General features: G+C 41.4%; 1 protein-coding gene across 2 annotated transcripts in view; it reads left to right on the forward strand.

The window, feature by feature from the left end:
• Positions 1-8,719, forward strand: part of mmp23ba (matrix metallopeptidase 23ba) — a 28,486-nt gene extending 19,767 nt beyond the window's left edge. For both annotated transcript variants that reach the window (XM_041207406.1, XM_041207407.1), the window contains exons 6-8: positions 931-1,041; positions 2,483-2,609; positions 8,346-8,719. In XM_041207406.1, the coding sequence (XP_041063340.1) occupies positions 931-1,041; positions 2,483-2,609; positions 8,346-8,520 (413 nt within the window). In that variant the 3' untranslated portion in view covers positions 8,521-8,719. The remainder of the gene's footprint in view (positions 1-930; positions 1,042-2,482; positions 2,610-8,345) is intronic.
• The last annotated feature ends 4,736 nt before the right edge of the window (positions 8,720-13,455 follow it).

Genomic DNA, 13,455 nt, shown 5'->3' on the forward strand with positions numbered 1-13,455 from the left:
TGAAATAGGCAGTCTTAAGATGACACGAGTATGAGGTTGGAAGCTCATCTCAGGATCTGTGATGTCAAAGTTGCAAATAGACTGGCTTAATCTCAGACTATTGCCAGAGAGAGGGATGGAGTCAGTAGGGAATGAGTTGGTAGGGAACAGAGTTTGGAGCAGGGACCAAAAACAATGGCTTCAGTCTTCCCGATGTTTAATTGGAGGAAATTTCTGCTCGACCAGTGGTGGATGTCAGATAGCAGTCTGATAATTTAGCATCAATGGAGGAGTCTAGAGATGGTGGTGAAGTAGAGCTGAGTGTCATCAGCTTAAAGTGAAAATTAACACTGTGCCTTGGGGTGGCAGCATGTAGAGCAGAAACAGGAGGGGGCCAAGGATGGAACTTTTGGCTATGATTAGATTGATAAGAATGGAAACATGTAAGAGCAGTACAACCCAACTGGACAGCAGTGGTTAGGTGAAGAGAGATGGTAGGAGGTTCGTGTACAGCATTATAACCAGCTTGGGTCTGTTGGACCAAATGATCAATTTCTGTGCTGTGTGTTCAATGTAAGTGACCTAAAGATGGAATTTGTGTTGTAAGCTTCTGTTTTTTTTCCCTATGAAAAGGAACATTTTTAAATAATTCTGAGTATGCCAATTGAAAAAACATCACCCATGTTCCAGTTAATAGATATCAAATTATCACATTATCAACCTATTCTATCTAACCTACTTGCATGTTGTTTTATAAAATATTATCCAAGGCACAGCTTGTTATATCAACACACTGCTCAGGAGACATTGGGAATTTCCTGACCGAGAGGAAGGGAAGAAAATAAGCAAATTAGCCTCTGATAAATCATACGGGGAGTGATTTTACAAAGGTGGGCATGGTTTAGTAATTAAAAGTATAATCGCTAACCCAATGTATTCCTTCATTTTAAGGTTGCCTGGACAGACTTGATGAATGTCCTTCCTGGGCCCTCAAGGGTTTCTGTGAAAAACGTCACACTTTAATGAAGAAGCATTGCCCATTTAGCTGTGACTTCTGTATAGGTACAATCACATCCTTTGCCATTCACTCACCAGCTCTTTCCCTCTTTGGGTTTTTTTCTATGCTCAATGTAGTCACCGTTATTGCAGATTTGTGCTCTTTTCAACTCAAGGTTATGACAGTGGGCACCATAAAATAATTATCCATTTACTGCGCATGATCAACTCTTTTCTGATCGTGAGCTCTCAAGTTCCATAAGAACAACTGATTTCTGTGCAGATAAAGATCTAATAATTAGAAATAAAGGAACCATTTTCCAGTAAAGGTTGTTGTGCATAGTATCTAGCTTGCTGACTTCACCACAGTTATCAGGCATTCCATGTGTACATGTAGGTGGCCTTTCATTGTTTTCTGAAGATAGAAAACTTCCATTCATCTCCTCCTTACTAAATAATTCGGGCCAGAATTTTGTCATTAAATGTTGAAATAAGACAACCCTCTGAGCATTTTCTGCAATTAAAACGGACACAGTAGTTGCATTATCTCTTTGAATTGAAGCTTAAATTCTAAAGTGGAAGTGTGTAATATTATGGCAACAGTAGAACGGCTGGGTTTGGGGTATCGCTACAAATAAGCCCAGAAAATTGGCAGTCACATGCTCTCCCTGTTATTGAAAACACAATGGTTGTTCAACAGCAACCTTTATTTATAGAGCACCTTTAATGTAAAAAAAAGCGCAAGGTGTTTCACAGGAGGGTTATAAAGCAAAGCTTGACATTGAACCACATAAGAGATATTAGGGCAGACGACCAAAAGCTTGATCAAATGGACTTAAGGAGCGTCTTAAAGCAGGAAAGAGTGCTAGAGAAGTAGTGAAACATAGGGAGTGAATTCCAGAGCTTAGGGCCTTGGCAGCAGCCAAGGTGTAGCCTTGATGTAGCCACCAATGATGTAGCGATTAAAATCAGCCATCCTCACGAGGCCAGAAGTAGATGAGTACAGATATTGCAAAGATTTGTAGCACTGGAGGAGATTACAGAGACAGGGAGGGGAGATAGAGGGATTTGGAAAGAAAAATGAGAATTTTAAAATTGAGATGTTGCTTAACTGGGAGCCAGTGCAGGTCAGTGAATGCAGGGATCAATGGGACTTGGGGTCAGTAAGGACACAGGGAGACGCATCTTGGATGACCTCAGGTTTATGGAGGGTGGAATGCGGGAGGCAACAAAAGCATGAATAAGTTTCAGCAGCTTCCTGGAAGACACATGTATACAGTCTGTTTCCCTTATACTGTTCAAGACTTTGCTTTATAACTTAGCCAAGGATTTGCAAAATTCATCACAAGCCCCATCCACTGTAGATTTGAGACAACACTGGGACTTGGAACTCCCATCTCTGAAGTAATTATTCTCTTGGTTTTCATTGCTCAAAAATACACTAGCCTAAAATTGGAATTGAAAGTGGTGAATAATGATTTAAATGTGAAAATATGTTGCTCTGCAGATCCTCCCATCCCAACCAATGCACCAACGCCTGTACCTCCCAGGACTAAAGTTAGGCGAGTTTCCAAAGGACGGAATGTTACAATTCGATGTGGACGAAAGGTTGCTCATAAGAAAGGGATATTGCAGTAAGTAATGTTTTTTAAATGATCCATACTTCTGAATACATTCAATAACTTAATATTTTATGTGATTCATTTCCATTTTGGGCAGCTAGTATGAGCATCAACCAGGCTGGTATAATTACTGAATATAAAGTTCCCTTTACTTTGCACCTGTAATGTATTTTCACCCCAACCTGCGGATAGCACCTCCATATAAACCAGTGGAACATGGTTGCAGGACTATCTTTATGGATCCTTGTTGCATCCTGAGATCCACATACAGTGCCATGCGCTGCCATATGAACACACTCGACCTCTTCCTCTAGCAGCACCGACTCACCCTATCTCTAAGCTGTCCTTGCCCCCAGTTTCATTTTATTCTTCGTCTCATCCGACGCCTCAACAAAAAACTTTGTCTCTTTCTTTCAGGTGCAAAGGAACGCAAGCTCCAACAACTCATTGACAACAACACCCATCCAGGACCCTCCACACCTGCCTGTCCCTCTGTCCCCATCCTGTCTTCCAGTCCCAGCCCCAGCCGTGTATTCACCATACCCCCTGACCTTCCCCTCTCCGATGCTGAATGTTCAGTGCTCAGCAAAGGACTCAGTTTCATACCCCTACGCCCTCACCTCAATGAATTTCGGGCTCAGCACGATGCTGAACTCTTCTTCCACCGTCTTCGTCTCCGTGCTCACTTCTTTGGGCAGGAGTCCTCTCCCCGTTCAACGGATCCTTTTACCCACCTCAAATATTCTCCCTCCACTTGGACCCTTCCCTCTGGATTCTTACTTGTTCTTGATCTTTTCATTGAGAACTGTTGGCGTGACATCAGTTGTCCCAATTTCTCTGCTCCTCTCACCCACTCTAACCTGTCTCTCTCTGAACTTGCTGCACTCTGTTCTCTCAGGTCCAACCCTGACATTGTCATCAAACCTGCTGACAAGGATGGTGCTGTTGTTGTCTGGCGCACTGACCTCTACCTCGCAGAGGCTGAGCGTCAACTCGCAGACACTTCCTCCTACCTCCCCCTTGGACCATGACCCCACCACTGAACATCAAGCCATTGTTTACAGGACTGTCACTGACCTCATCTCCTCTGAAGATCTTCCCTCCACAGCTTCCAACCTCATAGTCTCCCAACCTCGGACGGCCCGCTTCTACCTCCTCCCCAAAATCCACAAACAGAACTGTCCTGTCAGACTGATCGTGTCAGCCTGTTCCTGCCCCATGGAACTCATTTCTTACTATCTTGACTCCATTCTCTCTCCCCTTGTCCAGTCTCTTCCCACCTACATCTGCGATTCCTGACACCCTACATCGTAACAACAATTTCCAGTTCCCTGGCCCCAACCGCCTCCTCTTCACCATGGTTGTCTAATCCCTCTACACCTCCATCCCTCACCGGGATGGTCTGATGACTCTCCGCTTCTTCCTCGAACAGAGGCCCGAACAATTCCCATCCACCACTACTCTCCTCCGTCTGGCTGAACTTGTTCTCACGCTGAACAATTTCTCCTTCAACTCCTCTCACTTCCTCCAAATAAAAGGTGTGGCTATGGGTACCTGCATGGGCTCCAGTTATGCCTGTCTCTTTATGGGGTATGTGGAACATTCCTTGTTCCAGTCCTACTCAGGCCACCTCCCACACCTCTTTCTCCGGTACATCGATGACTGCTTTGGTGCTGCTTCATGGTCTCATCTGGACCTGGAAAAATGTATTAATTTTGCTTCCAGTTTCCACCCTGCATCATTTTCACATGGTCCATCACTGACACTTCCCTTCCCTTCCTTGACCTCTCTGTCTCAATTTCTGGTGATAGACTGTCCACCAATATCATTACAAGCCTACCGACTCCCACAGCTACCTCGACTACAGCTCCTCACACCCCGCTTCCTGTAAGGATTCCATCCCAATCTCTCAGTTCCTTCACCTCCATCGCATCTGTTCTGATGATGCTACCTTCAAAAACAGTTCCTCTGACTGAGGTTTTCCACCCACGGTGGTTGACAGGGCCCTCAACCAAGTCCGGCCAATCTCCTGCGCATCCCTCCTCACACCTTCCTCTCCCTCACAGAACCATGATAGGGTCTCCCTTGTCCTCACTTATCACCCCACCAGCCTCCGGATTCAAAGGATCATCCTCCGCCAACTCCAGCATGATGCCACCACCAAACACATCTTCCCTTCATTCCCCTGGTGGCATTCTGTAGGGATCGTTCCCTCTGGGACACCCTGGTCCACTCCTCCATCACCTCCTACACCTCAACCCCCTCCCATTGCACCTTCCCATGCAACCGCAGAACGTGCAACACCTGCCCCTTTACTTCCCCCCTCCTCACTATCCAAGGGCCCAAACACTCCTTTCAGGTGAAACAGCGCTTCACTTGCACTTCCCTCAATTTAGTCTACTGCATTCGCTGCTCCAAATACAGTCTCCTCTACATTGGAGAGACCAAACGCAGACTGGGTGACCGCTTTGTAGAACACCTTTGGTCTGTCCGCAAGCATGACCCAAACCTCCCTGTCGCTTGCCATTTCAACACTCCACCCTACTCTCATGCCCACATGTCTGTCCTTGGCCTGCTGCATTGTTCCAGTGAAGCTCAACACAAGCTGGAGGAACAACACCTCATCTTCCAACTAGGCACTTTACAACCTTCCAGACTTAACATTGAGTTCAACAACTTCAGATCATGAACTCTCTCCTCCATCCCCAACCCCTTTCCGACGCCCCCCTTTTCCAATAATTTATATTTTTTTATATATTTTTCTTTTCCCATCGATTTCCATTATTTTTAAATGTATTTCCATCCATTGTTTTATCTCCACCTTTTAGCCTATTTCTTTCCCTTCCCCCCACCCCACCCCCCACTAGGGCTATCTGTCACTTGCTCGTCCTGCTTTCTACCCTTAATGTCACCATTAGCACATTCCTTAGATAATATCACCACCGTTAGCACCTTTGTCCTTTTGTCCATGACATATTTGACAATCTCTTCTTTGCCTCCACCTATCACTGGCCCTCTATCCAGCTCTACCTGTCCCACCCCCCTCAAACAGCTTATATTCACCTCATTTCTATATTTCCTCAGTTCTGATGAAGAGTCACACGGACTCGAAACGTTAACTGTGTTCCTCTCCGCAGATGCTGTCAGACCTGCTGCGTTTTTCCAGCTATTTTTGTTTTTTATCTTTATGGTCTTTCCATGTGAGATTACAAATTTGCTGCCAATTATCAGGCGCAGTTTTACTCCTTTAGGCACATACTCGCTAGGAGTTGGCTTGAGATTAATTTTGCAGAGGATTTATCAGCAAGGGGACTTTGTCTGGGGTAAATTTAAAACCTGGGTCAGTGTTTAATCCACCACTTTTTAAAATGATTTAACCAGCGTGGCATTAATTACTTGTACACATGCCCACTACTCAGTGGGAAAATATTACTGGTTTCCATTGGTTTAGGATCTGTTAAATCTGTTTCCATGTGCTCTGATTTTTCTGCTCACAGTTGAGTCTAATTTAAGTACCTGCTCATCATCTAAATTATTCATGTTCTTCATGGAACTAGAATATTGCTCTTGGAAATGAATTGTCTATGCAACTGGTCTGCATCGATTGATGTAGAAATGAATCAGTTTACAAGTGGTTTGATTTAGATGATGATTAAATTGCACATGGTCAAGGCATAAACAAATCCTCAGGAACCAGATGCCTTGCTCATCAGAATTCTTTGCAGTAGTTGCACCAACATATCTTTAATCTTGGATGATTAACAGAGGCTTTTGTCCTGTTGCAATACTGGAGAATTAACCTCAATAGCTGAGGCATGGCCAAAGAGGGCAGCCCTTTGTTTTTTTTTATTATTCATTCATGGGATATGGGCATCGCTGGCTAAGCCAGCATTTATTGTCCATTCCTACCTAATTGCCCTTGTTCAGAGGGCATTTAAGAGTCAACCACATTGCTGTGGGTCTAGAGTCATGTGTAGGCCAGACCAGGCAAACTTCCTTCCCTAAAGGGGCATTAGTGAACCAGACGGGTTTTTACAACAATTGGCAATGGCTTCATCATCATCAGACTTCTATTGAATTCAAGTTTCACCATCTGCTTGTGGTGGGATTCGAAGCTGGGTTCTCAGAGCAATAATTACCCTGGGTCTTTGGAATGCTAGTCCAGTGACAATATCATTACGCCACCGCCTATTATATCTAATAAACAATCTGGTTTTAAAACAGTTTGGGATATCCTGAGGCTGTGAAAGACACTATCGAAATACAAATTCTTTCTTTCTTAAATCTTCTTTTATTTCTGAAATAATTGTATCATTCAAATCTGAACAAGATCCAGAAGTTCTCCTGCAACCCAGTCTTTGGTGACGTATTTAAGAGCTTTGGACAGACTGAAGTCTGTTTTACCACTGACACGAGATGACCTGAGAACTGACAGAACCAGAGACCCAGAAATTAAAGGGATCTTGAAGAAGAATTTCATACAGCTCACGCTTTCGGCTCAGCTTGTATAACTCTTTCAGATGTAAGCCAGGACAAATAACATTTGTGGTTTCTCAAGAGTCTGTTTGCTGGCTAGGCATGCAAGTAGCATATTATGTAAAAGCAAAAAACTGCGGATGCTGGAAATCCAAAACAAAAATAAAAAATACCCTGGAAAAACTCAGCAGGTCTGACAGCATCTGCGGAGTGGAACACAGTTCATGTTTCGAGCCCGTATGACTCTTCAACAGAGCTAAGGAAAAATAGAAAAGAGGTGAAATATAAGCAGCTTATATTTCACCTAAGTAATCCTGTGTGGCAGAGCGACAAATGAGCCAGGCTTCCTGTTCTTAAAGTCTGACACCTGCAATTGCATGTATAGTATGTGGAGTCCTGGGGAGGCTCCTCTTTGTTCAAATACAGTGACTGAGCAGGCAGATGTGAAGAAGCAGCTTTGGTAGCAGAGTGCAATGGATGCTTCTGAAATAATGTGAATCGCCCTAGCTAGCAGAGGCTGTGAGGATGGGGAATTGCTTCTTGTAATAGCCAAATTGAAAGCGTAAAGGTCATTATAGCCTCAGCATTTTTATCACTGCTGACACTCAGAACCACAAGAGGTTCTGAATTTGTAAGTAGCTCTAAGTCTGGAAAGATAACTGATGTCCTGTTCATCATGACTCCTTATAATTTCGCACACAGCTACTATTATTTGTTGTTGAGATTCAAAATTACAACAATTACATCTGATATTTACATCACTTAACTCTTTCTGCTCTAACAATGCTGTTTGTTCAGTGGTCTAGACAAAGATGTTTTATGTGTCCATTCGTACCTCATTGAAGATTGTTACCTTTTATAGCAATTCATTTTCTACATCAAGGCTATTTAATTACCTTAAGTTTAAATAAATACTTGTTAATACTCATTTAGCTGCAAGGATTTCTATACATCTGCATATTGGGCCAAATGGCCTTTTTCTGTGCTATATATTCAATGTAATTAGCAATAATACATTAGTAAAATCCTAAATAACTACATCTGGTATACCAAACTGAGTTGGTGCCTGTAAAATTTCAGATATCCTCCCATCGGTTTTATTAATCCTCTGTTCTCTTTGAGTGGTGCCATAGGATCTTTTATGTCCACCTGAAAGGGTAGCTGGGGCCCTCTCGTCCAAGAGTCTTGTGAAATTTGGGATAGTCCATTGGTGTAGCCTGTTGATTGACCCCTTTTGACATCACCGATTCATAAGTATAAATTCATTTTCAGGTGGTTTAAAGATGGTGAACTATTAGAGTTTTCATATCCGGGTTACATCGCCATGATGGGCAGTAAGCTCAGCATCATTGCCAATGCAATCAATGAAGGAACCTACACTTGCCTAGTGAAGAAAAAAGGCAAAATCCTTACAAAATACTCTTGGCAGTTGATAGTTAAAGAATAAAGAAACTCTTTAAATAAATGTCGTTTGTAATAATTTGCCAATCAATTTATTGCATTTTTATAAAAAACAAACCAGTGTCTGTATGGTGATGTGTATTTAGTGCACTGTTTGCAGATGTGAAATTTTCTGTTTTTTGGTTTGGATGTTTGTACAGTGATCTTTAAAAATAAATTAAATCTGACTGACCAATGTGTCAAAATGTTGAACTGAAGGCTATATTTTTAAAGAATATTTGATGTCTTGTTTTTTTTTTCACAAGCGGCCAGGGATTTGAGCAGATTAATGTGGGTTTGCCCAGAGTGCTTTAAGTCCCAATTGCTGTCTACCCAAAAAGAGGGATGTATAAAATATTTGAGTGAGGAGGGGCTTTTATGATCTAGTAGTAAGGCCACCACAACCAAACCTTCCCACACTACACATCAATGGATCTTTAATTTTTCATCTGCCTAACACATGAATACTCCTCCCCAACATTGACCAGGAATCAAACTTCCAACTAGCTAGATGTCTAACTATCATATCAACCTCTTGTGTGATGTATTAGCTCCTGAGCCATTGAGATTTAATCATTATCATATTAGGGTTAACAAGGCCTTGATTGTGGCTTCTTTTTTCTCCTACCCACAGCTGCCCCCATTATATTACAGCCTTGTCCAGGAATCCTAAATTTTGCATTCTTTCACTGAACTTATGGACAGGTTTTGTAGTTTGTTCAACTGCATCACAAGCAGCCAGCCAAGTTATCAGTTGGAAAGTACCAGATGCTAGATTGCGACAAAGCAATAATTAAAAATTAAGCTCAGGAAGCACAAAGGTCATTTTTCCTTTTCCCTGTGGGCTAACTCAACTAAATCTCTCTGTTCAGGTTTGGAGATTCATCTCACCTGAGATTTACTTTGGAAATACCTAGAACTCTGGGATAAATTTATTCCTTATATAGGGGCTCAGCAAATTGAACATGTTTTGCATTTGATATCCTATGGGATATTTGCCTTTATTAGACAAGGCACAGAATAGAAGAGTAGGAAGATTATGTTGGAGCTGTATAAAACACTAGTTAGGCCACAGCTGGAGTACTGTGTGCAGTTCTGGTCAGTTCTATAGGAAAGATGTGATTGCGCTGGAGAGGGTGCAGAGGAGATTCACTGGGATGTTGCCTGGGCTGGAGTGTTTCAGCTATGAAGAGAGACTGGATAGGTTAGGGTTGTGTTCCTTAAAGCAGAGAAGGTTGAGGGGGAGGGGGAGGGGGAGGGCTGTGACCTGATAGAGGTGTACAAAATTATGAGGGGTGTAGCTAGAAAGAAGGTGTCAATAACCAGGGGGCATAGATTTAAGGTAAGGGGCAGGATGTTTAGAGGGGATTTGAGGAAAAATCTTTTCACCCAGAGGGTGGTTGGAATCTGGAACATACTGCCTGAGGGATTGGTAGAGGCTGGAGAAGTATTCAGATGAGCACTTGAAATGCCATTGCTTACAGGACTATGGGCCAAGTGCTGGAAAATGGGATTAGAATAGATAGGTGCATGATGGCCGGCACAGACAGAATGGGCCGAAGGGCCTGTTTCTGTGCTGTATAACTCTATGGCTGCTCCTACCTGCTATTTGTTTGGCTGGCTGGATGGTTGATGATGGAGCTGCAGCAAACATCAAGTCCTCATTAACACCCAGAACCGATACAAAAATATTCAAGCAATTTTTTAAAATTCAAGTTAAAAAGCACAATCCTGGCACAACAAAATCCATCTGGAATGGGTACAAGCAAATCTCCATCTGATGGAGTTTTTAAAAAGAAAACAGCTTTTGGATGGTTTTTTTTTGGTTATAATGTTTACAGTTCCTTTTTAGTATAGTGCGTTAAGATTTTTTCCAATATTAGTGGCATTTTAATGTATTTTGGGTGATATTTTTTATTCCTTAAGATTTGATTATCCATGTTACTCGAGCACTGGTCGGGAAACTATAATAATTCTCAATGTTATTGGAACTTATTGTAAAATAGAGTAATAGTGGGATGTGTGTGTGAGACTTAATTGGATTAAAGGCAGCTGGCCTGAAGGTTTTTTATGTAAACATGGAGGAAGTTTAGAATGTAAGGTATAAAAGGATATTTGTGTTTTTAAAGGAGGTGAAATGTGTCACCTAGCCAGGTGAAGTTTTGAAAGTGCATTTATTTTTCCCAAAGATTACTGGTAAAACTTAGTGCTACAAGAGATTTTTATTATCAGGAAGGTAGAAGTCCAAAGACATAGTGAAACAATAGGAATTTGCATTCAGTGGGGAAAATATATATAATGGAGCAAAAACTGTGTGTAAGGGAAGGCAGTCTAAGATTCAACAAGTGTGAAATGTCTTCACTCTGTATGTACCAAATTGCTGTCTCCAGGAATTGAAGTTAAGAGAACTCACTTTGAACTTGACTGTTCAGGGTATCATTTATTCTGCCTGAGTCTTTTAAAATCTGTGTGTTTGACTGTTGTCTTAAAGGAGGTGTAACTGGGAATCAGATTAATTATGGGATTTAAAAATTATTGTAGCAGCAATTTGTAGACATATGTATGTGCCTACAATCTTTTCTCATATTAATAAATGTTAATTTAGTTTTATAAAAACCTCAAGGTTCGGTGGTCTTATTATAACCGAATTCAAAGTCCGCAACTTGAAAATTAGTTGAAACAGTTGTTTCAAAGTCTCCCTCTGGGATTTGAACTGCTCAGCATTTACCACCTGCTGTGTCATAACAAGTATGGCTAAATTTAGCATGTCTGTGAGGGGCAACAAATTAGATAAAGGCAAGCTCCTCTGCACACTGCAATCCACAGCCATAATGACAGCTATAGTCAGACATTGGGGTGGTGCTGCTTGTTCTGTATTGCTAGTTATGACAAAACCTTCAGACTTCTGCATCATGGTTGGGTGCACAAGTGTGCAAGTGGAGCTGGTCAGGATGGACTGTAAGCTCTGTGCAAATTTGATGTATTCCTATTCCTTAGCTTCCCGATGGGCAGGTCATCCAGAAAACATTCATAGAACTGGTGCATTGAATTGAAGCATTGCAAACCTCCCAAAATCATCATCACAAGGAAGATCCCAGGAGCAAAATAATTCTGCTTGGAGAATCAATTCATGGACATCCAAGCTTTCTGCCAAGATTAAGTAGCAGGAGCCACAGGATGTCTAGTTCCTTACCAAAAATTCCTTAGCTGTCAACAGTTTCATCTCCTGAATTACTGGTGGGTCTTGAATCCTTTGTTAGCAATTTTAACCATTTAATAATAAATGTTTATTGGGAACTTGGTTCCATGTAAAGAGATTGAAAGTCAGAAAGTAGTTAGTTATTTTTGGTCAGACAAAAGCCCCCTGTCAATCCATGGGGTATGCATTCCAGAATTCTGTACCTGTGTCTATGATTTCAGGAGAATTCACTACTAATCCTATCCTATTTTTATTACTTAATCCTAAAATATATGTGTTAAGCAGTTATTCAAGGGAGATCAGTAAGGAGTCCTGAAGTCAATAAAAGCTTTTTCCCCTTGAAGCTTAAGTTAGAATCTCAAATACTAATGCAGAACAAACTGATAACTCAGCAACTGCTGAGTTAAATTTTTGAAAACTGGATGTGAATTAAAGTGATCAGTAGAGGAAACAGTTAAGTTTTTATCTAACTACGCCATTCCAAGATGGCAATAAACCAGATGTTATTTTTGTATTAACCTCTGCAATGATAAACAGATAATAGGGGCTCCCTTGCTAGCATCATAAAGCTTGACCACCGCCTATGCCTGAAAAATGGCTCAATCTAATAGAGTAGGGTGTCTTTCAGGTGTATTGTGGACAAGGGACACTGGAATTGGCTCTCATTTTGCACTTTTATGGGTCTAACAAGATTCAATTTCTATTCCCTTAAACAGTGAATCCTAGTCCCTGGCAACTATGCCTAACAGAAAAACTTCCACGGATCCAAATTCCCACATACCTATGAAATTCTTAACAAGACTTCTATCACATCCTGGGGTAGACATTTTCTTTCTTCAATTCTGAGCTCCTCAGGATTCAGTTCTGTAGCCATGCTTGGGATTTCTTTCAATAAATCTACAGGTTTATTATATGGAAACCAAATTTGAGGACAATACTCCAGCTCTAGCACCACCAAGGCCAGATACAGCTTTAACATCACTTCCTTAGATTTATAAACCACATTTGTCAAGCCATTTTATTTGCTTCCTTCACAGACTGAACATGACAACTTTAACAATCTGTCCTTCAAAGTTTTTAGGTCTCTTCTGCCAATACCTCAAGTATGTTCCATTTCGTACACAGCCATGCTTCTTCCTGATGATTATGTTGAACAGTATTTGCCCTGTAACTTAGGATCTCTTTAGATTATCTGATTACGATATCTAATTTATCTGTAATATTATACACGATAAACAATATTCTGTACTTGAGTGACTTACAGAAAATATAAACAGCTGCCTACACAACTCCATCAGCAGCCATTTGAGGCAAATCCTTTCCCATGCCCTTTGCTGTTTATCATTCAGCCACTTACCGATCCAGGCTAATACTTCATTTACCCCCATGGACATACATCAGCTGAATCAATCAATCATATGGACAATGTTAAATGCTTTCATGAATCCACTGCTTTAACTTTATTCCCCCCATGCTTGTCCTTTCTGAATCCGATCTTAGCATTCACTTACAGACCCTATCCTTCCAAATGATTCCTTGTCCAATCCCTTATCAAGGTCTGTTCCATTTTTACCACACGTGAGATCAGGTTTAGAGATCTTCATGGTTAACATGTTAATTATTTCCCAATCCAGTGGGACACAGACATGGAATGTTGTAATGAGCTTTGAAAGATATTGGTTAGTTCTGAGGTCTCAATCTCATTACCAGTTAAATTGTCAATAACCTTGTTCACCTTCCTAA

Source organism: Carcharodon carcharias, chromosome 15 (genome assembly GCF_017639515.1).
Source record: "Carcharodon carcharias isolate sCarCar2 chromosome 15, sCarCar2.pri, whole genome shotgun sequence".
Classification (NCBI taxonomy): domain Eukaryota; kingdom Metazoa; phylum Chordata; class Chondrichthyes; order Lamniformes; family Lamnidae; genus Carcharodon; species Carcharodon carcharias.